Consider the following 25,689-nt stretch of genomic DNA (forward strand, 5'->3'; position numbering starts at 1 on the left):
CCTGACATAGCCAAAGCTCAACCGAGTGAACTTCAGCCTGACAGCAAGACTCCCAAAGAAGCTTTTTGCTCTACCTTCTGCAATCCCACCGATGTCCTTCCAGATTGCACAGGGTGTTCCTGGCTGCAACCCCTTCCCGCCAAGACCTCATCTCCTCTCAGGAAAAAAAAAAGCACTGTTTCTTAGGCACACTAATGCAACCCCCATGTGCCAAAAGCTTGGGGACCCTTGCCCTAGGACAGGGGTAGTCAACCTGTGGTCCTCCAGATGTTCATGGACTACAATTTCCATGAGCCCCAGCCAGAGTTTGCTGGCAAGGGCTCATGGGAATTGCAGTCCATGAACATCTGGAGGACCACAGGTTGACTACCCCTGCCCTAGAGCGTTGAGATCAAGACGGTGAGAACTTCTTCCATCTCAAGACCAAAGCCTCCCTCCCACCCTCAGAGGGATTTTGATCTCCTTTAGAGGTGGCCTTTGCAGACACCCCTCGGTCATCCCCAAACCCTTGCTCCTTTCCTCCTTGAGAACGCTGCGCTGCCCTTCCCCGAGTCTCGCCAAACGCGCAACGAGGGTGACCCTTTTGGATCGCGCGCCAGAGGACTGCAAGCCCAAGAAGCCTCCCGCCGTCTCCAGGCCCCAGCAGGCCACTCCACTTTTTGTCTCGCAATAAAATCAGAGCCCAGGGGCACCTTTAAGACCAACAAAGATTGATTCAAGGCGTGAGCTTTCGAGTGCTTTGCACTCGAAAGCTCACGCCTTGAATCAATCTTTGTTGGTCTTAAAGGTGCGACTGGACTCTGATTTCACTGTGCTGCAACACGGCGACCCATCTGAACCTATCCTTTTTTGTCTGCCACTCACCCGGCGCCCCGGAGTCGATGCCAGCCCGAGAAGGGACGCTTCACGCCTCAGCCCTGGGCGCAGCCATGTTGCCTTCAACAGCAACTTTATCGAGCGGAAGAGGGAGGCCGGTTCCTGCCCGACACCGCCTCCTGCGCAAGCCGAATCCGAGCTCGCTTTCCCGGGAGGAGAAGAAGGAGAAGCCGCCGCGCAGTTCAAACCGGGCGCTTGCTATTGGCCGCGAGGTAATTTCACCTGGGCAAGCCCGCCACCCTGCCGCCCCTTCCCGTGGGAAAGGTATCCAAGCGCTCCCGCCTCCCTGGAGCAAGGCGCATTCCAAGACAGTTTGGGGGGAAATGGTGCCTGCTTGTACCTTTGTTTTAAGTATGCTTTGTTTTAAGTTTAAAAGCGTGTTTTAAGTGCTTAGTCAAAACATTCTGTTGCCTACCCCCTTTTCTCCCCCTTATAGTGCATGTGATTTATAAAACAAAAAAACGAAAGCTCAGGTGTTTCTTTAGGAAGTTCCTGCATTGAAACATAAACATGGCTTCTTCTTCTTCTTCTTCTTTTGCACTTGGAGAAGGGGGGAGGCTGCAGGATGCAATTAACATTTCCCCTGCATGAAATTGAAAAAGAAGTGTTCTGTTGAATTTTCAGTCTTGCTGGAGGAGGAGTGTGCGTGTGTGTGTGTGGGGGGGGGGGTGTTGTGCTTGTGCTACTTTGGAACTGCATTGTAATGCAATCATGTCCAACCATTTTTTTAAAATACAGCGAGGGGGAGGGAAGGGAGGAGGGCAGGCAGAGACACAGCCTGGGCCAGATCTCAAAGGGTTAGGATTAGGATTGCTCAATTTTCAGATCTAATATTTCTCTTGGTGTGGGAGGAGAAAGGAGGAAACGGAGAACCCAGTTTGATGTTTTGCTTGAAAGTTTTGGCCTCAACCATGTTTTTACAGGTCCAGAACTGTGGTGGTTCCGAAAGGGCCTGGATCTCCACGGGCAGCTCCTTGCACTATTTTTTGGCCCTGGCTCTGATCGAAGCTGAACACACTTCTTTGGGGCTGGGGATCATCAGCAGATTGGAATTGCTCTTCTCAGGGATGACCCTGTAATACAGGCAGGGGCTCATGGGAATTGTAGTCCATGGACATCTGGAGGACCACAGGTTGACTACCCCTGCTGTAATAGACAGGGAGCACCTCTGCCTTAGGCTCTTGGAGTCCACAGTCCACCGCATGAAAACTCTATCTCGGTGGGTGTCCATTTTCAGGTGGCTGGAATCTGGGAATTGGCAATTTGTCACAATAAAATAGGGGTCACTAGCTCCCCCTGGGGGTGAGAGACCTCCTGACTTCAACTCCTGTTACATGCCATTGCTCAGAGGAGTGGCCAAAATGGGGAGGGGGGCAATCAGCACTCGTGGGTGATGATGTTGCTTAACACAGGGGTAGTCAACCTGTGGTCCTCCAGATGTCCATGGACTACAATGCCCCTGCATATGCTGGCAGGGGCTCATGGGTATTGTAGTCCATGGACATCTGGAGGACCACAAGTTGACTACCCCTGGAGACTCCCTTAACAGGGTGGTTTCACTGTGGCTGAGGGTGGACACGGCTGCTGTGCATGGCCATCCAGCTCCTATCCTCCTTACAATGTTCCGGGGCAAAAATATCGTCCCTCCTTTTGTGGTCAGCCATCTATGAAACCAAAATACTGGAGAGTGAGCTGGTTGTGACACTGTGGTCCAGCTCTGCTCAGGCAGGTTCTTGTCTCACAGTTGGCTTATGCCTTTTCTTTAAACGGAGCTAAGCATAGAATTGAACCCTGGAGCCAGTTCTCTTTACTTTCCAGAGTCCCTACCGACAAATGGAGCAGGTGCTTTGGATGCATAAGCCTCCAGTTCAATCCCCAGCATCTCCAGTTGTTTGGGGGTTTTTTTTAATCCTGTAAAACGAGCTGGTCCTCATGCTAGGATTCTGTTTATCTGTCTTCATCCATCCGTTAGTAAGAAGTAATGTGAGAACTGCCCTGAGAGAAGTCAGGTCAGTGTGCGCTTGCCGCATGACTCATGCTCAAAGTGACTCATGCTGCAACCTAACACCGCAGTGGCTTTGGCCTTCATTTCCGTCTGGCTCCCATGAGCACATTCTTCCGTTCGCTGCAATTGGCGGCTGCATTTTCCAAAATTATCCCGGTCAGAGCAATTGACTACTGTGTGACCCGTGTTCCAGCTATGAGGCTGTGGTGAAGTGGTTTAAGTCTGGCTTTAATTCAGTTCCACTGGCTGTGCACAGAACCCTGTGCCTGTACTAGGGTTGCCAGCCCTGGGTTCAAAAATCTCTGGAGATCTGAGGAGGGACACTGTTTCACAGGAGTCCACCCGAAAAAGCAGCCATTTTCTGCAAAGGAGGGGATCTCTGTTGTCTGGCCATCAGCTGCCGTTGTGGGAGATTTCAGGACCCAAGCCAGAAGCTGGCAATCCCCGGATATGCCTTTGTATACACCTAGGTTGGGTTGCTGATGCCAGTTGGGAAATTCCTGGAGGTTTAGGGGGGTGGGACCCGGGGAGGGTGGGGTCTGCAGAGGAGTGGGAACTCAGCAGAGTACAGTGCCTCAAAGTCCACCCTCCAAAACTGCCATCTCTGTTACTAATCTCTGTTACCTGGAGATCAATTGTAATTCCTGGAGATTTCGAAGTCCCACCTGTAGGTTGGCAACCCTCGTGGCACCCGATGGGTCAGATCTCCCTGTCCCCATAGCCTCTGTAAACTGACTTTCCAATGAATGCTCATAAGTTCTGGATGGAGCTTTTCACGGTGATCCTTCTTCCCCTCCTCCCCCTTTCTTCTCCAAAATGGCTGAGGAAGGAGAACTGTTACCAGTCAGGATCAGTAGCACAAGCATGGGTTCTAACTCATTCCCTGTGAAAGCCCCTCCATGTGCTTTCATTTGCATTATAAGATAAGTGGCCCATAGCTATGTACTGCACACCTTGTTTGGTAGGGCTGTGTGCAGAGGCAGCCGAATCAACCGTTCCAGGCCGAAGCAGCCAGCACCACGCCGCGGGGGGTGCGCGGGTGCCAGGACATAACTCGTTGCACACACGCAGGCGTGGAGCTCCATGTGTGCACCGAGTTATGCACTGGTGTCTGCGCCTCCCCTCCTCTGGCTGCGTCGGCCGGGAAAAGCCAATTTGGATGCCGCCGCACACAACCCTTTGGTCTCTGTCTTGTGAGCAATTCTACAACACAAGACCTTTCATACTCGGTCAGTGTCAAGACTTTGCAATTGTGTTAAGAGGCAGGGCTGTGTGACCTCCGTATGTCCCCTGAAGGCCAATTGCAGCTGCTTTGCTAAAAGGAACATCAAATTAAACTATTTAACTCAATTGTCCCGGTCTTGCATTCCACCTTTGAACAACTGGGAGGGCGAGAGGGGCAAGCTTTCCGGCCATCCCTGCTTCAAGTACAGCCAGTCCTGTAACGCTATCCCCTGGCACTCGTGGTACAAATCCTGGTCCCAGACAAAGTGCCTGCTCTGGACCCGAAAACCAGGTTGCAGGTCTTTATGACGGTGGGCCTGATGCTTCTCTCGGGCGATGGAGTTTAATATGGGTGTCCACAGCTTTTTAACCGGGTTTGAGGGCTGGAAGGGAGATTTTATTCACAGGCGCAAATGTGCACAACTGCCTTCTCTATACTAATTTGCTTCTGCCCCGATTCTGCCACAGCATCCGTTTCCATGTGTTGCTGCACAAGGTGACAGGATTGCATGCCCTGTATCTTCTAGAGCAGGGGTAGTCAAAGTGCGGCCCTCCAGATGTCCATGGACTACAATTCCCAGGAGCCCCTGCCAGCGAAGGCTGGCAGGGGCTCATGGGAATTGTAGTCCATGGACATCTGGAGGGCCGCACTTTGACTACCCCTGTTCTAGAGGAAAAGGAGGAGGCTCGTTTTGGGTTCGGCCTCGGTGTGGAGTAAAGATGTGAACTTCCTGGTGGGGCCTGGAGATCTCCCAAGGCTACAGCAGATTTCCACTGGAGGAAAATGCTGCATGGGAAGACCTTAGCATTACTCCATGCCCCCTCCCTAAACTGTGTCCTCTCCTGGCTCCACCCACAAAACTTCAGGGGCAGGGCACAACATGCACCTTTTTCTATTTGTAAAGGAATTGTGGGACACGGCCAATAAATACTCTCGTGTTGGGAAACCCATCCTGTTCCTTTGTCACGGAGGTCACTATCCGCCTTGTCTGTTACAATCACGGAGCAATGCTCTTTGCAGAGAGATGTGACAAAGTTTCTGGAAATTTTGAAGCAGGGAGGGGGAATGCCTTGCTCTCCTCCCCAGTTCCTGGTGGGGGATTGTCATGGAGAGAGATTGAACTATATGCAACAGATCCAGCTTGAGCCTCTTTGGCTGCTTTCATTGCATAAAATACATCATTTATAACTTGGTTAACATAACGTGTAAAATGTTAAGCTTCTTGTCATATTTGTGAAATTTTACTGTATTGAACAAAGTAGGACCTACCTGTAATTTAAAGTATCCAGACCTTCTTGGGGGTGGGGGGTGTAGACCCTCCCAAGGAGAAGTCTGACGCAAGCAGGCGTTTGCAAAGGCAAGAGGCTCGGACGCAAAGGAAAGGCATTTGGAGAATTAAATGCTGGCTCCTGGGTGGTTTGTGAGCTTAATGTTAGCTGTGAGCAGAAGCCTCCCTGCATGCCCACGATGGCTGTCTGATGGAAAATCCCCAGGGCACCCATCCAATTAACTCCATCCACCAAGAATGGGAACCCGCAAAGGTGCAGGATTAATCCTCTGCAATCTGATGCACTGCCCTTTGTGCTGTAACGGTGTGGATCAAATCCAGCCTGATCTCTCTCCAGATGTCCATGGACTACAATTCCCATGAGCCCCTGTCAGCATTCGCTGGCAGGGGCTCATGGGAATTGTAGTCCATGGACATCTGGAGGGCCGCAGTTTGACTACCCCTGCTCTAGAAGCTACAATGGCTCATCTGGGGCTACCGTACTTTGGTCACATCATGAGAAGACCAGACTCACTGGAAAAGACAATAACACTAGGAAATGTGGAAGGCAGGAGGAAGAGACGGAGCCCCAACAAGAGATGGACTGACTCTATAAAGGAAGTCATGCTCCACCATTTGCAAGGTCTGAGCAAGGCCCATAGTGTTGGGGAATTCCTGAAGATTGGGGGGTGTTACCTGAGGGGAGGGACCTCTGCAGAAGCTGATTCCATAGAGTCCCCCCTCCAAAGCATCCATTTTCTCCAGGGGAACTGATCTCTGTAGACTGGAGGTCTTCTGTAATTTTGGAAGATCTCCAGGCCCTTCCTGAAAGCTGTCCTCCCTAAGTGTGTCCTATGATAAAATCAGAGTCCAGTGGCACCTTTAAGACCAACAAAGATTTATTCAGGGCGTGAGCTTTCGAGTGCAAGCTCTCTTCCTCAGTCAAGCTTACGCACTGGATAAATCTTTGTTGGTCTTAAAGGTGCCACTGGACTCCGATTTTATTGTGCTACTTCAGACCAACACGGCTACTCAGTTGAATGTGTCCTATGAGTCACCTTTGTCTCCCCACTGTGTTTTGGATCAACGGTACTACCTGTGACCTTCCTTGCTTCCTCTGAGTGCAAAATGCTATGGAGAAAGAACAGAGACGGCTCTCCTTTCTCTGCCCTGCTTGCTGGCTCCCTCAGGGGGATCTGGCTAGTCTCTTTTGGAAACCGGATCCTCAGCTGGGTGGGCCTTCATGGTCTGGTCCAGCAGGTTTACTTTAATGTACGTTTTTGAAGGGTTCCACAAATGGCAGGTACTTTATTACAGATTGCAACAAAGAATAGGGCTCCTTGGTCAGGGGGCAGTCTAGCTTGATTTACCAGAAGCTGGGAACAAAGAGAAAAGGAGGGTGATTGCCCCAGATCAAAGAGAAAAGGAGGGCAAAGTCCTTACTGATTTCCCAGTCATAACTGGGGGTGGATGGGGGGGGGGGTTAAAAACAAAACAAAACAAGATGCTGAAATATCGAGCTGCTGTGTAGAAAGCTAAAGCATCCAAGGACAATTTGGCCCTAGGCTCCCAACTGTCGACCGTGCCCAGGTTCCAGGCCAGCATCACCATGGGCTCCGGAGTTTCCACTGGGGAGAATCTGATCCTCCAGGTGTTGCTGTGGTAACCCACAAAACAAGAGGAGGGGCTGACTCTTGAAGGGAAGGCTTCCCTTGCTCCTGATTGAGGCCTCATCTCCTTCCCTGCTGTCCTGTCCTTAACCACCCTCTTCCAAAGACCATGTCTGGTTGGCCAGGGAGTCAGATTTGGGGGGCAGGGGGAGTGAGTATGGGCTAAAGTAAGTTAAACCCCCAAGGAGGGCTGATTCCTGAGCCTCTCGCCCCCCCCCCTGTCATCCCTGGCGGGGAGGGGGGGTGTCTGGAGGGCTGGCTTGAGCTGCCCTTGGGGTAGAACAGAATCATAGAAGGGGCCATACTTCTAGTCCAACCCCCTGCTCAATGCAGGATCAGCCCAAAGCATCCTAAAGCAACACTTATGCAGCATCGCTAAGGTAACGTGGAAGGCCAAGAGGAGACAGAGGGAAGCCTCAGTCTTTCCAGGAGGGGATCTTCTGAGGCAGAAGACAGCAGGAACTGCAGACTCCTCCGGCATTTCCATGCAAGCGTCGCTCCCTGCAAGGAGGTGGCACAGAAACAACAACCCCGCCCCCCCATTTGGCCTCTGCCATTAACTCCTATTCGGCCCCCACCCCACCTGCAGTCAGGTGAACTCTGACTTGGCCCAGGCCAGCCCAGCCCATCTGGTGCGTCATTCCCAAGGGGGCGGTCCCGCCCGCTTCAGGCCCCTCCCCTCCGGCCCCGCCCCGTTGCCTGGGCATTGGAGGAGCCGCGCGGGGAGGGCAGCAGCGGCGGAGTCCTTGCCGGGGGCTCTGCAAAGGGCCCCGAAGTGCAGCGCAGTGCGGGGAGAGCCGCGCCCCCTCGCCGCAAGCCTTCCTGCTTGCTCTCCTCGCTGCCGGCTGGCCTTAGCGGCCGCCCGCCTTCCTCACCTGGGCTCTGCGCTGGCGCTGGGCGGACGCCGCTGCAAAACCGCCCGTCCCGTTTCGCAGCTGGCGAAGGGAGCCGGGAGCCGCCGAAGCTCCTGCGAAGGAGGTCGCGAAGGAGCTCCCGGGGTTGCGTCGTGTCCTTCGGCCGCGGGCTGCCCGGACGCCGGCTGAGCAACTCCCCCACCGGCTGAGCAACTTCTGAGCAGCTCGCCCTCCGCCCCGGAGACTGCACGGGAGGCGGTGGACCTTGGAGAGGACATTTGGAAGGGGTAAGAAGAAGCAGCAGCAGCAGCAGCAGCAGCAGCAGCAGTCCGGGGGGGGGGGGGGGGAGAGAAGCCCAATGCAAGGGCATGCACGCATGAACGAGCAAACCGCTGTTTCTTAGCCTTTTGCCAGGGATGGGAGGCCAGACTGGATCCCCTTGGAAAACTGCGCACGGCTTAAGGTCGCCAGTGTCCGCAAGCGGGGAGATCTGCACGTGCCCCGTCGTGGCTGCTAAAGGAGAGGCCCGGGGAAGCGCGTGCGGAGGCGCTGGTTCCCGCGTGAGCCTTGGCGGCCGACCAGTTAGTCGTCTTGGAGGGCCAAGCCCCAGGGCAGCCTTTCTCAGCTTTCTTGTACTGCAGTGAAACCCTGAAACATCCCTCAGGCTTCGGGAGACCCCAGAAGTGGCAGGATCCTGCAGAAGAGGGTCGGGAAGCAGAGCTCTGCACAGCCCCCCTCCCCTCCAGGCTCATCACTCGCCGTTTGGGGAGGGAGAGGCAGGTTCACGTGATCATATATGGTCCTATCACCCAATAAATGTATAACAAATTTTAGAAATATATTAACAATAATTAACATTAATGAAACTTTTCCTGGGCCATCAAGAAACCCCAGGAGTTCACAAAACTTTAGTTGAGCATCAGGGATGAGGTCTTACCCAGGGTTGTCCCCAAGCACCCCCCTCAAGAATTTGCTACTTCTGGATATGAATCGTTCATGAGGACTGTTAGGCTAAAACCTAGGAGTCCCAGGTTCGAATCCCTGCTCTGTCATGGAAGCCTGCCAGACACACTCCCTCAGCCTAACCTAGCTCACAGGGTGGCATGAGGGTATAATGGGGATGAGAAGGAGGACGTAAGGTGCTTGAGGTCCCCGATGGGGAGAAAGGTGGGATATAAGTGAAGTCTAGATATATAAACTGAGAGCCAGTTTGGTGTAGTGGTTAGGAGTGCGGACTTCTACTCTGGCAAGCTGGGTTTGAATCCCCACTCCCCCACATGCAGCCAGCTGGGTGACCTTGGGGTCGTCACAGCACTGATAAAGGTGTTCTGACCGAGCAGGAATATCAGGGCTCTCTCAGCTGCTCTGGGACTCCTTTGGGTAGAGAGAAGCGGCATATAAGAATCAACTATTCTGCTGCTGCTTCAGTAATCTCAGGGCTCTCTCAGCCTCACCTCCCTCAAACACCCCTGTGGTGGGGAGAGGAAAAGACACTTGGAAGCCACTTTGAGACTCCTTTGGGTGGAGAAAAGCGGCACATAAGAACCAACTCTTCATCTTCTTCAGTGATATCAGGGCTCTCTCAGCCTCACCTCCCTCACAGGGTGTCTGTTGTGGGGAGAGGAAAGGGAAGGTGAATGTAAGCCCCTTTGAGACTCTTTCGGGTAGAGAGAAGCGGTGTATAAGAACCAACTCTTCTTCTTCTTCAGTTATAACAGGGTCTTCCTCTCTCAATTCACAGTTTTCAATGGGTTTAGGCTGGAGAAAATGTGCCCAAGATTGCCCTGTACAGAATTGAAAATTTAGTCGTGATAATAGAACTTTTAATTAAAGAAAACAGGCATGCTTGAAAAGCAATCAGGAGCAGTTGAGAGTGTATTTCTAGGGCTTTATTTAAAAACATGTCACCCTTTTAAATTTCAGAAGAGATTTACATATTTTGGGCCGTTCTTGACACTCATTACAGTTTATCTGGAATTATATGCAATTATTTTGACATCCTAGGCAGGTCTGCCCATTATCCAGGTCAGGCCAGCGGGGCCTACAATCAGGAGGGAGTTTCTAGGACCATAACCCTGCAAAAAACTCTACCAGTGATATTATGTGCACCTATGATAGTTATGGCTGGCGTCAAGAGGAAGAAAGCAAAGCTGTGGCAAAGCTTCTTTGGCTACATAGATGCTTAAGTGTACCAGATTAGGGCAGGGGTGCCCATACTGTGGCTCTTCAGATGTCCGTGGACTACAATTCCCATGAGCCAGACTCTCCTGTAGGGTGACCTTGTACCAATCACATTCTCTCAGCCCAACCCACCTCAGGGCTGTAGTGAGAATAAAATTGAATAAAATTGAGTAGTTGTGACCGACAGAAGGGGAAAACGCCCACTCTCTCTCAAGCATCCAATCCCATTCAAGAAGGGGGGGATGACACAGCAGGAGTCCAGTGGAGAGAGGTTTTGATTTCTCACCTCTCTGCCTGAAGCCAACTGGGTGATTTGGGGCCAGGCACAGTTCTCACAGAACTCTCTTCCTCACCTATCACACAAGGTGTGTGTTGTGGGGAGAGGAAGGGTGTACACTTGTAAGCCATGTTGATACTCCTTTGGGTAAAGAAAAGATGCCAACCCCCTTCTCCTTTTCCTCCTCCTCTCAAGTAGTCCTGATATTTCAGTCTGTCTTCTTAATTTAGTTTAAATCCCTTGAATGGACACGCCCTTAACAGGCAGCTGGAGGAACATGCATTCTGGGGGGGGGGGCACTGCAGTGGGATCAGCCTCTGGGGGATGTGGCTGGCTGTGCGTCACATGGCTTATTAAAACAACGTTGATTTATAGGCTCCCGTGAGTTTCCACACGCCAGGAGTAAGGCTGTGGTGTAGAGTTAGCTTGCCTGGCATTCCTGTTTGCTTCTGATGCCTGTAATAAATATAAAACGGCACAACCAGTGAAAGGTAGCTTAGGCAGGCGAGAAATAGGAGCTTAAATCACTGGGTACAGTTACATGGCCACGTACGTCTGTCTGAGGGCTTTGTTCAAAGAGTCCACTTATAAACCATGAGGAGGGGAGGAAAGGGAATCTAGTTAGCTGTGAGGGATTGGAGCACTGCTGGTTTAACCAACAAGCAAGGGGGGGATCCCATATTTTGAGCAGCCCTGTATTCTTGCCTGGAACTCTATGCTTTGTTGGGAGAACAATGAACGCTTTGGGCCTTTAGCAAATCTTCTGTCAACCCACAGAGTTCCTTAAGCTATTATTGTTATATGGGCAAAAAAAGAAAAAAAGAAGAAGGGGGGAGGGAGTGATAATTGCCACAATTAAGTGGCTACAACTTTAAACCCAGACATTTAATTAGCAGCCTCCTGGGATAGTTAACAAATGCAATCCTTTACAGCAGTGGTTCTCAACCTGGGGATCAGGCCCCCTTTGGGGGTTTAATGACCCTTTCACAGGGGTCACGGCAGAGCAAGCAGCTTGGCCGGGGGGGGGGGGCACCATCCATACAACAGCCTTGCGGGGTAGATTGAGATAGAGCGTTCATCTGTCTGGAGCAGCGGACAAGAGCGAGATCAGCATGGTGGGACAAGAGGCAGCACTGAACTGAGAAGCCCCAGGGGGGGAAAAAACAATTTAGATATAATCCTGAACAATGGATCTTCAGGCCATTCGTCAGTTTCGCTGTAATTTCTGTGAAAGAACACTTGCATTGTTTTATGGCTGGGGGTCACCACAACATGAGGAGCTGTATTAAAGGGTCGTAGCATTAGGAAGGTTGAGAGCCACTGCTATACGGGTACAGGAAAGAAACATTTAGCAAGAAACCAGCAATGCTTCAAGAAGGGAAAAATCTAACTTCAGGCAGTGGAATGCTTTAGGCATAATGGACTGTGGTCTGCATTCGTTGTTTGGAAGGAATGCACAAACTGAGTTTTATGGGAGGGAAGGTGATATAAAGATGCAGTTCACATGAAAGGAGGAGATGGGGTGGGGGAAGGGGTCCAGGTGAGCATAGACAGGTGATTTAATGTTCGATCTAAGGCCTTGTCATTCTTTCCGTTGGTTCAGTATGCTGTTTTATTGCATGGCAAAGAAGGCATAAAATGCTGTTTTATTGAACAGCAGAAGAAAAAGGAAATATACCATGTGAGAAGTAATAGATTTCCCTTACGAAGTCCCTACACGTTTCACCCTGTAGGCTCAGAATGTTAATCCAGACTGCTCAGGGGCAAAGATGTCAACATTAGGATCCTGACAAACGGTAGAGTCTCTCTACCCCCCTCCCTCCATCTATTTTAGCTTGGTTGGGCAGGGAGAAATGCTTTGCATTTCTCTTTGGAATATATCTGAGTTTTTGGCAGAAAGCAAAGGGCAGAGGCGTGGCTGCTGGCAAGGCAAAGGGAGGAGAAGGCCAGGAAGGAGAGTTGGAGATAGTGAAGCAGAGAGGCAAGAGTCCCTGCAGAGTGCCTGAAAGCGCAGGTTGGGATCCGGGAGCCTCAACAATGAACTGGCAGAAGCAGATGCCCGGGAGAAGGAAGTCCTGATTGATGGAAAGAGAAAGCCAAGAAGGTCGGGGGGGGGGGGGTGGATTGTCCTCTGGCTGTAGGCAGGAGGCACAGACCAATGAGGGAATGTCACGGGGCAGGGAGATCCAGCAGGCAGTGGTGTGTGTTTTCTACATTTCTTTTTCTGGTTGAATTAAGCAGAAATCCTTTGCTTGAGGTCTCTGGGATAACCAGTAATGAATGCTTTCTGGCTGCTAACCTTGCATGATTCCACACGGGACCAGATTTCTATTTCAGACTGTTTTGAAATTTGCGTTGCTGTTTTCTGGTCTCGGGGGAGGTCAGATTTCAATTCTGTTCCATCACAGCCATTTCCTCCAGAGGAGCTGTCCACCCATGGCTGGGAGCTGCCGGTTCAGGAGAGATGGGCCGCACAACCGAAGTGGTGTGTGTGAATGAATCCCAGTGAGTCTTACCTGTTAGGTCACTTAGCAGGTCCCTGTCCTTCAGTCGGGCTTACTCCCGAGTAACTGTGTATAGGCACACTGACTTAATTGTACAGATGACCCCATTTCTCCCTGGGCGCATTAGCAGGTTTTCCAAATGGGCTTCCCCCGTATCTGAAAGGGGCGGTATTTCCTTGCCATCAAGAGTGCTCCGTTCGTTCTCCATCCCCAAAGTATTGCATGCATCAGAACGGCAAGACAAATAAGGTGACTGTGGATCAGTGCTCCCTCCCACCTGTCTTCCCAGCTACCAAGTACAGACATGGATGAGTTTGTGGGTATGAGGCTGAGCATACTAGAATTCTGTGGACCACCATATCCTGCTTCCCAGAGGAGGAGAAATCAGGACTGCACCCGGGGAGGATTTGTCCCTACCTGTCAATACTAATAATTGCATTACTGTCCAAATGGCAAGAGATGTGGGTATGTTCCCTGATCCGATAGACACGACCTGTTACTTCTCTATTCTGCCCTTCTTGCCTGGAACGCGGTCCATGGTGTATTCCTTCCCCGGTTTGCTCTCACAATCACCCTGTGCGGTAGCTTAGCCCGGGAAAGAAAGACCGGCTCAGACTCATGGAGTGAACTCCATGACTGAGTAGGGATTTGAACCCAGGCCCCTCGGAGCCTAGCCTACTGTAACCACGGTGCATATGTGTAAAGTGCTATCAAGTCACAACTCCCCTAGAAGGAGCAGGCTCATAGTTGGGGGTGCCAGTGGATCCTGGCTTACAGCTGGACGCTCCGGTCTCCGGGGTGCATAGTGCTTTTCATCAGCTCCAGCTGGTTTGGCAGCTATGGATCTTCCTCGGAAACCGTGATCTCGTCACAGGGATTATGGCTGTGATCACACCCCAGTGAGGTTAGTGTAGTGCCTTCTGCATGGGGCATACTTCAAAAATGTTTCAGAAACTCCAGTTAGTTCCACTCTTATTTATTCTCACTTTTCTTTGCATGCTCAGGGCGGCTTACAACATATACCTTCTAATAAAACCTTTTAGAACCATCCAGTTGACCTTAGAACCGATCGGAGCTCCTTGCCTTCTCTCTGATAGAGAGGTAGGGGGTGATGGGGTGCTTGGATGGTAACCCTGAGTAGGTGTGCTGGTATTATCATTTATGTTCAGGTAGGGAGGTCAGCTCATTGGTGGTCTTTAGAGGCCTCTGTCATAGGGCTGGGGAAACAGCTCTGACTTGCAGGTGTTGCCACAGGGCCCTGTTCTCACCTGGGAGAGCGTTCCATCAACCCAGCACCAGACCAGAAAAGACCTGGTTCTGGTTGAAGCCAGTTTAACTTCTCTGGGGCAGGGGATTTTGAGCAGGCACTGTGTGCTTAGCTGTAGACTTATACGGTCATGCCGCATGGCTACAGTCTCTTTTATTTTGGGTGCGGGACACAAATTCTCCATTACTCTTATGCTTCTCAAGAACGTTTTACATTGCTTTGCTGGAAATGCCTGCATTTTCTCCTTCCCCCTCAATTGACAGTATTTCCTGAATCTTTGCCTTGTTAAAGAAGGGGTTTCTTTAGTGTGACCAAACGTGCTTCAGTTGAGACATTTCCTGTTTGTGTTGCAGCTGCCAGACTTTAGCAGTTACTGGGTGGAGCAGAGATCCAGCTTTTAGAAGAAGAAGAAGAAGAAGAAGGTACAGTTAAAAACAGCAACGAGTCAAATTGCTCTTTAGCCAAACAAAATGAGGCATGCTTCCCAGGCACTGCTGTTGTTTTGTTCCGATTTCACCCGAGAGCTGTCCTCCTGTTTGACGCCCCAGTCAGTTTTTCTGCCCAGCAACCAGGCACTTAGCTGACACTCGTCCTTATCTGGAACGGCTGCACACATGCGGGCCTTATCTCTGGGATGCAGGCAGGGTGGAGAAAGCTGCAAATGATTTGCCAAGCAGTGAGGGATGCTACTTCCAGGGGCCCTCAGTGGACTTAGGTTTGGCTTTGTTTAGGATTGCACAATTATATGTCTTTCCTCACAGTGTGTCTTCCCCCCCCCCCCCTTCCCAGGCTCATTCTTGGTTCCATTCACTCTACTGCAGGGGTAGTCAAACTGCGGCCCTGCAGATGTCCATGGACTACAATTCCCATGAGCCCCTGCCAGCATTCGCTGGCAGGGGCTCATGGGAATTGTAGTCCATGGACATCTGGAGGGCCGCAGTTTGACTACCCCTGCTCTACTGCTACCTTTGGACTGCCTGCACCCGCCTTCTGTCTTCTGGCAAAATGAGAATATAAAGGTCCTGTCGCTTTAAGAGAGGCTCCATGGGAAGCTATTTACGACATGCCATGAAAAGCTTCCACTGTTTACTTCCATACATGAAGCCTCTCTTAAAGGCACAGGACATTTCCCCCCTCTGGATTGCAGAAATATATTACAGAGGATGTGTAACGGGTGATTGATCCTGTTGTGCATACGCATGGCCGTTTTGCCCCAAGCTGTACATGTGCAGCTGCTGTGAAGCATTATCCTCCATATCACTCAGGTGTTGAACTCATGTGTTATGAGGGCCGGGTCTGACACCAATGTTCCTTTGTCAGGCCATGACAGGTGCTGGAGATATAAATATTATATGTGACACATGCAAACCTAAGGAACGACATTCTTTTTTAACTCAGAATACCCACAAAAGCAATTGATTCCTTGGAGTGTAAGGAGTTGATTTACTGGAGAATCCACCCAAGCCCCAATAAATGTATTTAATCCTTTGCAAACTAGTTTTTTTCCCCCAAGGGACACCATACATACAAATTGGTTTGCTGCCATTCCCCCCCCACACACACACACACTGTTCTACCTTAACCTCATAGTCCTGTTCCCTAGCCATTCCTTACTAATTCTTGACAGCTTCACCTACAGCCATCTTACCACGTGTCCCTGCTCCCCTGCAGAGTGGCCTTCCACCACCCCCCTTCACAGCAGTGGCTGGCGGGCCAGATAAGAGCCATGGGTGTGCCAATTCTGGCCTCCGGGCCATACACGTTGATATCCCTGACTTAGCAGGATAAGGCAGGCTTCTAAGCTAGAAATGAGAAAGGGAAGGGAACTTTGGCCTCTGACAGCCTTGCAAGGCGGCACGAGGTCTCCCATGAAGGGTGCATTCTGGAACAACGTGGACGTCCTGGCGAAAGCAGAGTTGTGCTCCTGACATCTCTCCTGTTTTTCCCCTTGCACACAGGCCGGGCGATGTTTGGGGCCGTGGTTGTCGGGGTGGGGATTGCCGGATCTGTGCGGATCCGAGACTTGCTGAATCCTTTGCCCTCCAGCCCTGCAGAGCATATTAAACTCGTGGGCTTCGTCTCTAGGTAAGATAAGATGGGCTTTATGCAAGAAGTTCAACAACTGTTCTTAATACCTTCAAGTTGGGAGCATTCCAGCACTAAGCTGGCTGATTTAAGGTCCATTATGAATGCTTTGAGATCCACTCTGATGTGGATCGCTCAGGCTGGCCTGATCTCGATAGCAGAAGCTAAGCAGGGTCGCCCCTGGTCACTGCTCAGACGGGAGGCCACCAGGGAAGTAAAGAGTTGCTATGCAGAGACGGGCAATGGCAAAACCATCTTCCCTTGTCTTTAAAACCCAACGGGGTCGCCGTAAGTCAGCTGTGAGTGGATGGCATTTTCCACGACCGTTCTATCTAGGAGGTGGCCTAGGAGCCAACCCAGCAAAGAATTAACAATATTAATGCAAAGCAGTGTCTTGGTCCTGAATTCCTTACTCCACCTGCCAAACAGCATTCTTTTGCAAATTTACTTTTATCTGTTTCCCCTGGAAAAACGTGTCAAACAGAATTTGCAGACTCCATTTTGTCCTGGCGTAAATGCGTGTGACCCTTGGCCCTAAGGGTATAAGCTTCTCCTAGGAGAAACGCATCTGTGCATGACTTGTGGGAGAGCTGGTTGCTCTGTTCTTTGCAAGGCAAGTGAAGAAGAGCTTGGATGCAGTGGGTTGGATCCAGCCACCTTTTATACCGTCTCACGCAATACTCTTGCCTCCATCTCTCGCGGCCTTTGTACTTGTGGGCTCCATGATTCTCACTTGCTTGGGCTGGTCACAGAGGACATCTTCTTTCTTTTACCACCAGCACAGAAGGTGGCTGAATCCAACCCACAGAAATGTTTAGGTTCATATGACGGATTCATGTAGGGTTTCTTATGCCCTTTAAACAATAAACAAGAAAAAATTCTTCCCCACCATTATAAACTGGCTTCGATTTTTGGCTCAGTTTCCAAAGCAGTTTGTGGTGTGATACGGGGTTTTTGAGAAACACAAGCCTGAAGCCCACTGGGGCCAAACTTGCTCATGAGGTTAACGCAATACAGGCTCCGGGCTTAATTTCCCCCTCCTGGGGCTTTATGTGGGGGAGGGAGGTGGCATCAGTGCCCCAGTTGTGAAAACTCAGCACCAGGCATTGTTGGGTCCCTTGGTCCTGGCCTTGGCCAGCTGAGAAACAGGAAGCAGAGAAGGGTGTATTTTCCTCAGACCTAACATGAGCTGTGGGCACATGCTCTGTCCCAAGCCCATTCTGCCTGTGGCGACCACGTGTGTTGCATGGCACAGCATTCCCAGTGGCCGCACCAGAGCTAATGTTCACAGATGCCGAAAGTAAACACGCATCCTGATTTCAGAAGCTTGCTTATTGTGAATGTGTGGGGTGGAGTCTGGTGGGAAACAGATTTTGGAATTCTCGTCTATCTCTCTTCCTCCTTAAAAGCAGGTTGGGCTTGGGTGGTAAATACTTTGCTCCTGGTTGAAGTGGTCCGAAACTTCCCAAGACATCCCTCAGTGTGGGGGGGAGAAGGCAAAGGGGGGGGGCTCATATTCAGCTCTTCTCTTTCAGCTCTGCTTTTCGGTCTAGGGTCCATCGTTTTTTTCTTTGCATGCTCCTTCTGCAGAACCGGAAATTCGTGGGGTGCATGCATGGATTCTTGTTTGCTTTTGCTAATCTAGGAGGCCGCTAGGTGATGTTCAGCTCGTCAACCAAGTTAGTCTGCAAGAAGCTCTCGACAGCAAGGAGGTCCAGGCTGCCATCATCAGCACTGATAACAGAAACCACGAGGAGAGCATCAGGTATCGCGCCTATTCAGTTTCCTCCGAACCCCATCAAAGTGTTAATTTGCTCTCCCAAACCCCAGAGCATATCTTATTATTATGTTATGCACTTAGTTATACTTTTCCATTCTCCTCCGTGGCTTGCATCATTCTCTTACCCATTTTGTTCTCACAACATTCTTGCGAGGTAGGTTTGGCTGTGAGTGTGTGACTGACCCACGGTTCACCCATCAAGCTTCCATGGCAGACAGGGGATTGAAGCCTGAGTCTTCCAGATCCCAATCCGATACATTACAGTTGAATATCGTAGAACAGGGGTAGTCAAACTGCGGCCCTCCAGATGTTCATGGACTACAATTCCCATGAGCCCCTGCCAGCATTTGCTGGCAGGGGCTCATGGGAATTGTAGTCCATGGACATGTGGAGGGCCGCAGTTTGACTACCCCGTCCTAGAACAAGAGGAGATACTCAGGTACTAAATACAGGCCTCCCTCAAGCATTCTCGTGGCCCATTTAAATTGTCCCTTTTTTGAGCTTACCACGAAAAAAAAGGGGACGGTTCAAAATTATTGCAACAGAAAACAGAACCTATCCCGGGCTATATTAAACAATTTCACAATGAATACAAATAAACATTTCTTATCTCTTCTTTTTTTTTATATATATATATATGTATATAAGCACAACCAGAACGGCCTCCAGATTGAACCGTTTTCAATTGGGCTTTCCTCAGTGGTTGTCAAGTTTTCCTTTTAAATTATATATATGTGGCCTTTGGCTCTCAGGTTTGGGGAGGTCTAGTCAAAAGACTCTTCCCCTAGTCTTTTGACTAGAACTCCCCAAACCTGAGAGCCAAAGGCCACATATATATAATTTAAAAGGAAAACTTGACAACCACTGAGGAAAACCCAATTGAAAACGGTTCAATCTGGAGGCCGTTCTGGTTGTGCTTATATACATATATACATATATATATATAAAAAGAAGAGATAAGAAATGTTTATTTGCCTTTTTTGAGCTTGGCAAAAAAGTCTGATCTTTCTTTGATCACCTTTCTGTATATTTCACATAGAAACCCCAAAATACCGGTGTGCGCCTTTCTCAGTTTGTTAAGGAACTTGTATTTCTTGGGCTTGAGAATATCAAATGTGAAATGGTCCTAAGTACCTAGGAACACTCCCTGCAGTCAGCTAAAGACATGCTGAATTGTAAACCAATTGGAAAATCATGTCCTACACACAGAATTCAAGGAACTGTCGTTTTGATAAACCACCAAGAATTATTTGGGGTCCCCCAATCTTTAGCACCCAGGGCATTTCAAAAAAAGAGCAAGGAGTAAGTGTGGTATGTGTCCCTTTCTCCTCTGCAAGGATGTTCCTGGAGGCTGGGAAACATGTCCTCGTCGAGTACCCTATGGCACTCTGTGCAAAGACAGCGCATCAGCTCTGGGAGATGGCGGATCAGAAAGGTAATTGGCGGGCAATCAAACCTCCAGTTTGGGTTTTTTTTTTAAGGGTGATTTGCTACCCTGATTCTGCTGCTGTGTCGTTAAAGTATTGGGTGAAATGTGTTTTTTTTTAAACGCCATTTGCCTTGGAAGCACACAACCTTTACACAGTATGCCCAGTCCTTCACATTTCCTGGTCAGGGGGAACACTCTGCTCAAACAAATTACAAAGATGCTATGACTCCAGTGGTAACAGGAGAAAGAAATTTTACTTACGAAAATAAAAGTACGTCTTCCGTGGCATATTCACTTAGGCACATGTAATTTATTGCAAACAGATTAACTTCAGAAAAGGTAACTTGCTACCCCTCCAAGCCTAGGTAAGAGAGAGAAGAAGAAAAGAGGCCAGCAAGGGCCAAAAAGGCTTGAGATCTAACCGAGGAGGGGGCAGAGACAACTTCCAAGGGTCCCTGCATGGGAGAATTCTCTTAACCCTTTCCCTCCCAGATCTTCTTCCATGCAGAGTTACATCTGACAAAGTGCATATCTGAAGGCATCACAATCACAGATGCAAAGAAATCCTTGTAGTTGTGATAGTTGTGTATAGGCAGGAGAATTTTGGTCAGCATTACTGCCTCAGCCCCCACAGCACTTAAAATGCTGTGTCTTTGTGAGTAATCTGTCTCTCTCTCTCTTTCTTTCTCTCTCTGCATCTCTGTGTCTATCTTGCTCGCTCTTGTGCTCTCTCTCTTTCTCTCTTGCGTTCTCTCTCTCTCTATCCATCCATCCTCTATCATCTATCTGCTAACTAGCTGGCTAGCTAGTTCTACCACTGCTCCTAGCAAGCTGGCTCGCAGCAGTTCACATCATATAAAAACATCACATAAGATATCTAAAAATCTCAATATTCTTAACATGCAATAAAATCCCCACAATCATACAGTTAAATTAATCTCCATAAAACATCAATAAAAATAGCAGTGACAATAATTAAGAGTTAAGACAGCGGTAATAACGACTCAGTTTTCCCTATCTATTCATAATAGTAGGGTTATAGCAACGTATAATCAGATGGAACAAGGATAAGGGATAGATATCCATCCAAGCCCGGCCTAATACCAGGCCCAGGCACAAGGGGCGGAGGGGTGGTGGCACGATCATATACCCCGGGGCCTTTGCTCAGCCTCAACCAAACGCCTGGTGGAAGAGCTCCATTTTGCAGTCCCTGCGGAACTTAATTGGCGTGGAACTGTTTAAGTCCCATGTCCCATAGGAGTCCCTTGCATCCCACAGTGCTCTCCCAGGCCGCTGGTGGCCCAACAGGCCCAGAAGGGTACTGCCCTCTGATCAGGGCGGGGCATTATGCTCATCAACAAGACATTAGGGAAGAGGAGGCAGCCATGGGTGAAGTCAGCCTTCACGAACTGGTTTGCAGCAGCCTCCTGTTCCTTTTTCTAGGGAGGATTTTAGTGGCTTGATTACTTGCAGGGCAAGAAGACACGAACATTTATCTCATGGGAGTCTGGCATCCCGCACTGCTTTCCAGTTCTTAAGAATTTTTATGGTTTTCGATCCTCCCTTGGCACAGTCTGTAACCCCGTTCTCCATCTGCTCTTTCCCTCCTCAATGTCAGGTAAAGTCCTCCATGTGGAGCATATCGAACTCCTCACAGAGGAGTACAAGCTGCTGAAGAAAGAGGTGGAGGGGAAGGAGCTGGTGAAGGGGACCCTGCACTTCACAGGTCAGTTGCTCAAGGGACTCTGCCTGCTGGAAGGAATTGGCAGTGGGATGGGTGGCCAGTGAATCCATCCATTTATCAGTTTCCCCCGGAACGGATAAGCCTTAGGTAGTCCCTGGTTACCTGGGTGTTCCTCCAGTCGGCCTGTTTCCTAGCGTTGCCACGGCCAGGTGGGAATCACAAAAATAAATTGACCACACCATGACAGGCAAATGTAGAATGCAAGTTCCATTTTGTGGTAGTTCCAATAAAGGCTTATTTTGTGGTAGTTCCAATTTTAACTTGCTTATCAAGAACTCCCTTATGGCCAGGTCATCAAGAATTAAACAGTTTCCGGAAACGCTGCTTTCAAATAAAAAATCTTCACCAGAATTCTAGTTATATCTCATCTAGAGCTTGAGACGTTGAGAGTTTGGAGGAAGTATGTGCTTGTTAACAGCTCTAGAGATACAATTGGAAGATCATGTTAGGGACTCTAGTTGAGTGAACCCTGCCTCCCATAGAACAGGCCATGAAACCATTGCAGTCCAAAGTCCTCCTGCTGGGTGAGTAGACCAGAACATAGGGAGTTCTTCAGGTCGCCCAAAGATATTTTGGGAGACATTCTTCCTACCGCATCATCTGACTCCTCTCTTTCTCATCCCTCAAGGCAGTCCGTTGGATGAAGAGCGTTCCGGGTTTCCAGCTTTCAGCGGCATTGCTCGCCTGACTTGGCTGGTTGATCTTTTTGGGGACCTCAGTGTTGTGTCTGCCGTGAGGGAGGAACGGAAAGAGAAGAGTTACTCCAGGATGACGGTGCAGTTCCAGACGGCAAACGAGAGGTCGGTAGCCTTAAGTCTGCGAGCGTGCTGGGCTTGCCGGCTCTGGGTGGGGAAATACCTGGAGATTTGCAGGCCGGAGCTGAGGGAGAGCAGTGTTTGAAGAGAGAAGGGACTTCAGCAGGGTACAAGGCCAACGGAGTCCACCCTTCAAAGCAGCCATTTCCTCCTGGGGAACTGACCTCTGTAGTCTGCAGATCAATTGTAATAGTAGAAGACCTCCAGGCCTCACCTGGAGGTTGGCAGCCCTACTGATCAGTCACAACTGCATCTCTCTCTGCTGCTTGTGTGGCATCCCTCTCAAAGGAACTCCACTGTTTCAGCAGCAGCCTACTGGGATCGTATGCAGGGCCGGGTAAAAATCAAAATTATCTGCTTGGGCAATCCAGAGGCTGCACCGAAAGAAGCTGGATTCTGCCACCTGTATGGAGGACAATCGCTTGCAGTAGTCTCCAACCTTTCTCGGGCTGGGGACCAGGGGGGAAGAAGGAGGCCCGGGAACCAGGGGTGGGGGAGAAGGAGGTGTGGGTGCCAGCGTGGTAGGGGCCGCAAATGCGCAGGTGCGGAGCTGCCACGCCTGCACAATTGCGCCTGCCAGCATGCCGGGGATTGGGGAACACTGAGTCTCTCCCTTGACATAACAGCTCTTCTGCAAGATTCATTCTGGCCTCACACATGCCGGGGAAGTTGATGCTCGAGTGCACAAGCCAAGGCTAAAAGCCCCAAAGATGCACATGTTCATAGGGACTAGCAGAAGTGTGTGGAATGAATGTGTCCCCGTTTGAAACTGGGAAGGGGGACATGAACTGAAACGGCAAGAACACAAACATCTCCGCTTGATAATAGGTCCAGGGCAAAACTACACCTGTAGGCCTGAAATCAGTGGGGCTGGGGACCGTGGGCCAGGAAGGAGGGGGCAGGCAAGGGGCAGTTTGGAAACACGGGCCCGGCTGCACATGTATTTCTCTGGGGAGCTGGCAGCAGCTGGCAAACTCTTTGTAAGAGGTAAAAGAGTACCAGGAGGTGGCGCTAGGGGACTGCAACAAGCAGCCAAGCTATCCTTTAGTGCTGGGGTGGGCAAACTGTGGCCTTCCAGATGTCCATGGACTGCAATTTTCATGAGCGAATGCTGTCAGGGGCTCATGGGAATTGTAGTCCACGGACATCTGGAAGGCCACAGTTTGTCCACCCCTGCTTTAGTCTTACAAAAATAGCACTCAGTGCAAGCACTCGAATGTTCACGCCTTGTTTGGTGTAGTAGTTAGGAGTGCAGACTTCTAATCTGGCATGCCAGGTTCGATTTTGCGCTCCCCCACATGCATCCAGCTGGGTGACCTTGGGCTCACCACAGTACTGATAAAACTGTTTTGACCGAGCAGTGATATCAGGACTCTCTCAGCTTCACCCACCTCACAGGGTGTCTGTTGTGGGGAGAGGAAAGGGAATGGGATTGTAAGCCGCTTTGAGCCTCCTTCGGGTAGAGAAAAGCGGGATATAAGAACCAGCTCTTCTTCTTCTTCTTGAATAAGTCTTTGTTGGTCTTAAAGGTGCTATGGGGCTCTATTTTTGTTGTGCTGCTTCAGACCAACACGGCTGTCCACTTTAATCTGTCCTTTATTCTTTTCATTTCAATCCATATTTTTGCAGGGCAGCTCTCGAAAGACGGGCTGCCGTGCACAGGGCCCCGGCCGGGTTTGTTCCCTTACATTTGGCCCATGTGGGAGACGACCAGTTCTGTGCCTTGGCCCCAGAGTGGAAAGCTGCATCCGTAGCATTCCAGGTCTAGGCTGTCCCCAGGCCAGGTTTCCCATTGGGAAAATTCCACTGATGTCACCCAGGCTGTTTGGTTTTAAAATGCCCAGCGGGGACAGAATCTGGGGTTTCGACCAGCTTGGCAGGAGTGCCCTTGATGGAACGGAGGAGAAAGTGCTTTGGGATACATCCTCCACACCTCCAAGGCTATCCGATTGTTTGGAAGTATTTTGAACTCGGGGCGGGGGGGGGGCGATGGTGCATTTGTGCTTCTGTCATCGTATCACAAAGCGGCCAGAGGACAGCCAGATTGTTACACAGGGCTTCAGTTCTGGCTCATGCGTTTGTTGGGCCATTAAACTCTGGTTCCATTTAAAGGGGGGGGATGCCATATAAATACATATGACTTCTGGCAACCCCACTAAGGGGCTTTCATGGCAAGTGAGAGGCCTTGAGTGTTGACCCTGCTCAGCGGAGAGCTGCCTTGACTCCCAACGACGCAACTAAGCGTGCCAACAAGCCCTGGGGACAGGTGATAGCTTCAGTCACTGTATGGCCCACCTCACAGTTTTAGTGGGGTATGGTAGTTAAAAGCACCAGATTAAGGCCCCGGTTTGAATTGTTATATTGTTATATTGATACTGATACTGTTCCATGTAAATGTTCCAAAATGTTTTCTGTAAACTGCCCAGAGCCGTAGGGAAGGGCGGCATAAAAATCTAAATAAGTAAATCACATTGGCAAATGCTCATCACAGTCTGGGGATTTCACAAACTGGCACTTTGTGAAAACCCCAGACTGTGGTGATCCTGTTTTGGTTGACTCTTTATGATTGACTCTTTATTTGGATTTTTACTAATAATACAGAGAGGATTATTACATTATTTTGCTTCCCTTTTTTTTTCTGAGCTTCTTCATGAGAACATCAGAAGATCCCTATTGGATCAGACCAGGGGTCCATCCAGTCCAGCCTCCTGTCTCACACGGTGGCCAACCAGTTCCTCTGGAGGGCCAGAAACAGGGCACAGAGGCTGAGACCTTCATGAGAACATCAGAAAAGCCCTGCTGGATCAGACCAGGGGTCCATCTAGCCCAGCCTCCTGTCTCACACGGTGGCCAACCATTTCCTCTGGAGGGACAACAACAGGGCAGAGAGGCCGAGACCTTCTTTGTATAAGAACATAAAAAGAACTCTGCTGGATCTGACCAGTAGTCTATCTAGTCCAGCATCCCATCTACTGCAGTGGCTAGCCAGTTCCTCTGGATGGCCAAACAACAGGCCATAGAGGCCTTCCCCTGATGTTGCCTCCTGACTCTGGCTTCAGGGGATTAGTGCCTCTGGATGTGGAGGTTCTGCTCAGTCATGATGAGTAGCCCTTGACAGAGTTGCCCTCTATCTTTCATCTCGGTGGTACCATGGCATCTTATTAAATCACCTTTCTATTAAATAAGTCTTTTGGAACTTCGTGTATTTTATGTGAGGTTTTACTACTGCGTATTCTGTTGCGAGACGGAGTTGCTGATAGTGGCAGGCAATAATTCTAATAATAGTAATAACAATAATGTTTTTTCAACTCCCTCTCCCCCCCCCCCCTTAAAATCTTTCCTTATCTTTAAATGTAGGCCTCTGACTTGGATTGAAGAAAGGGCTCCCGGAATGAAACGTGATAAGACGATCAATTTCTGTTTCAAAAGTGAGTGCTTGGAACGCCTCCCGGAAGCCCCCCGTGCAGCGGTCGGCCTCTTCATGCAAGACCTCATCCTCTTTGCCAAGAAACTCTCAGGCCAGGTTTCCAAAGAGGAACTGGCCAAGGAGAAGGGGCGGATTCTGCGGTGCCTTGACCTGGCCAACGAAATTCAAGCTCTCTGTGAGCAGACACCCAAAATATACTCCTGAAACATTTGAATTTCGCTGTGTAGAGTTCCTGCTCCTTGCACTCCCACAATGCTGTGTGGGACGCGATGCTCCCCAGTGA

At 50.0% G+C, this 25,689-nt stretch overlaps 2 protein-coding genes across 10 annotated transcripts in view; one reads left to right on the forward strand and one right to left on the reverse strand.

Moving 5' to 3' along the window:
• COA1 (cytochrome c oxidase assembly factor 1) overlaps positions 1–1,108 on the reverse strand; it is a 67,984-nt gene extending 66,876 nt beyond the window's left edge. For 3 of the 5 annotated variants that reach the window (XR_013225494.1, XM_077303955.1, XM_077303954.1), the window contains exon 1: positions 865–1,018. The gene's annotated coding sequence lies outside the window, so the exon portion shown is untranslated. Of the gene's footprint in view, positions 1–864 lie in introns of all 5 variants that reach the window. The other 2 variants (XM_077303957.1, XM_077303956.1) reach the window with 2 other exon arrangements.
• BLVRA (biliverdin reductase A) lies at positions 866–25,620 on the forward strand. Of its 5 annotated transcripts, none has more exons than XM_077303951.1 (8): positions 988–1,088; positions 14,480–14,548; positions 16,085–16,211; positions 17,857–17,976; positions 19,329–19,426; positions 21,039–21,146; positions 21,793–21,964; positions 25,337–25,620. In XM_077303951.1, the coding sequence occupies exons 3-8, from the start codon at positions 16,093–16,095 to the stop codon at positions 25,608–25,610; spliced, it is 891 nt and encodes a 296-aa protein (XP_077160066.1). In that variant the 5' UTR covers positions 988–1,088; positions 14,480–14,548; positions 16,085–16,092; the 3' UTR covers positions 25,611–25,620. The 5 variants fall into 5 exon arrangements, with proteins under 5 accessions (XP_077160063.1, XP_077160068.1, XP_077160066.1 ...); XM_077303949.1 differs by lacking the exon at positions 988–1,088 and adding an exon at positions 7,748–8,184; XM_077303950.1 differs by lacking the exon at positions 988–1,088 and adding an exon at positions 12,323–12,459.
• The last annotated feature ends 69 nt before the right edge of the window (positions 25,621–25,689 follow it).

The sequence above is a fragment of the Paroedura picta genome, chromosome 11 (assembly GCF_049243985.1).
Source record: "Paroedura picta isolate Pp20150507F chromosome 11, Ppicta_v3.0, whole genome shotgun sequence".
NCBI classification, from domain to species: Eukaryota; Metazoa; Chordata; class Lepidosauria; order Squamata; family Gekkonidae; genus Paroedura; species Paroedura picta.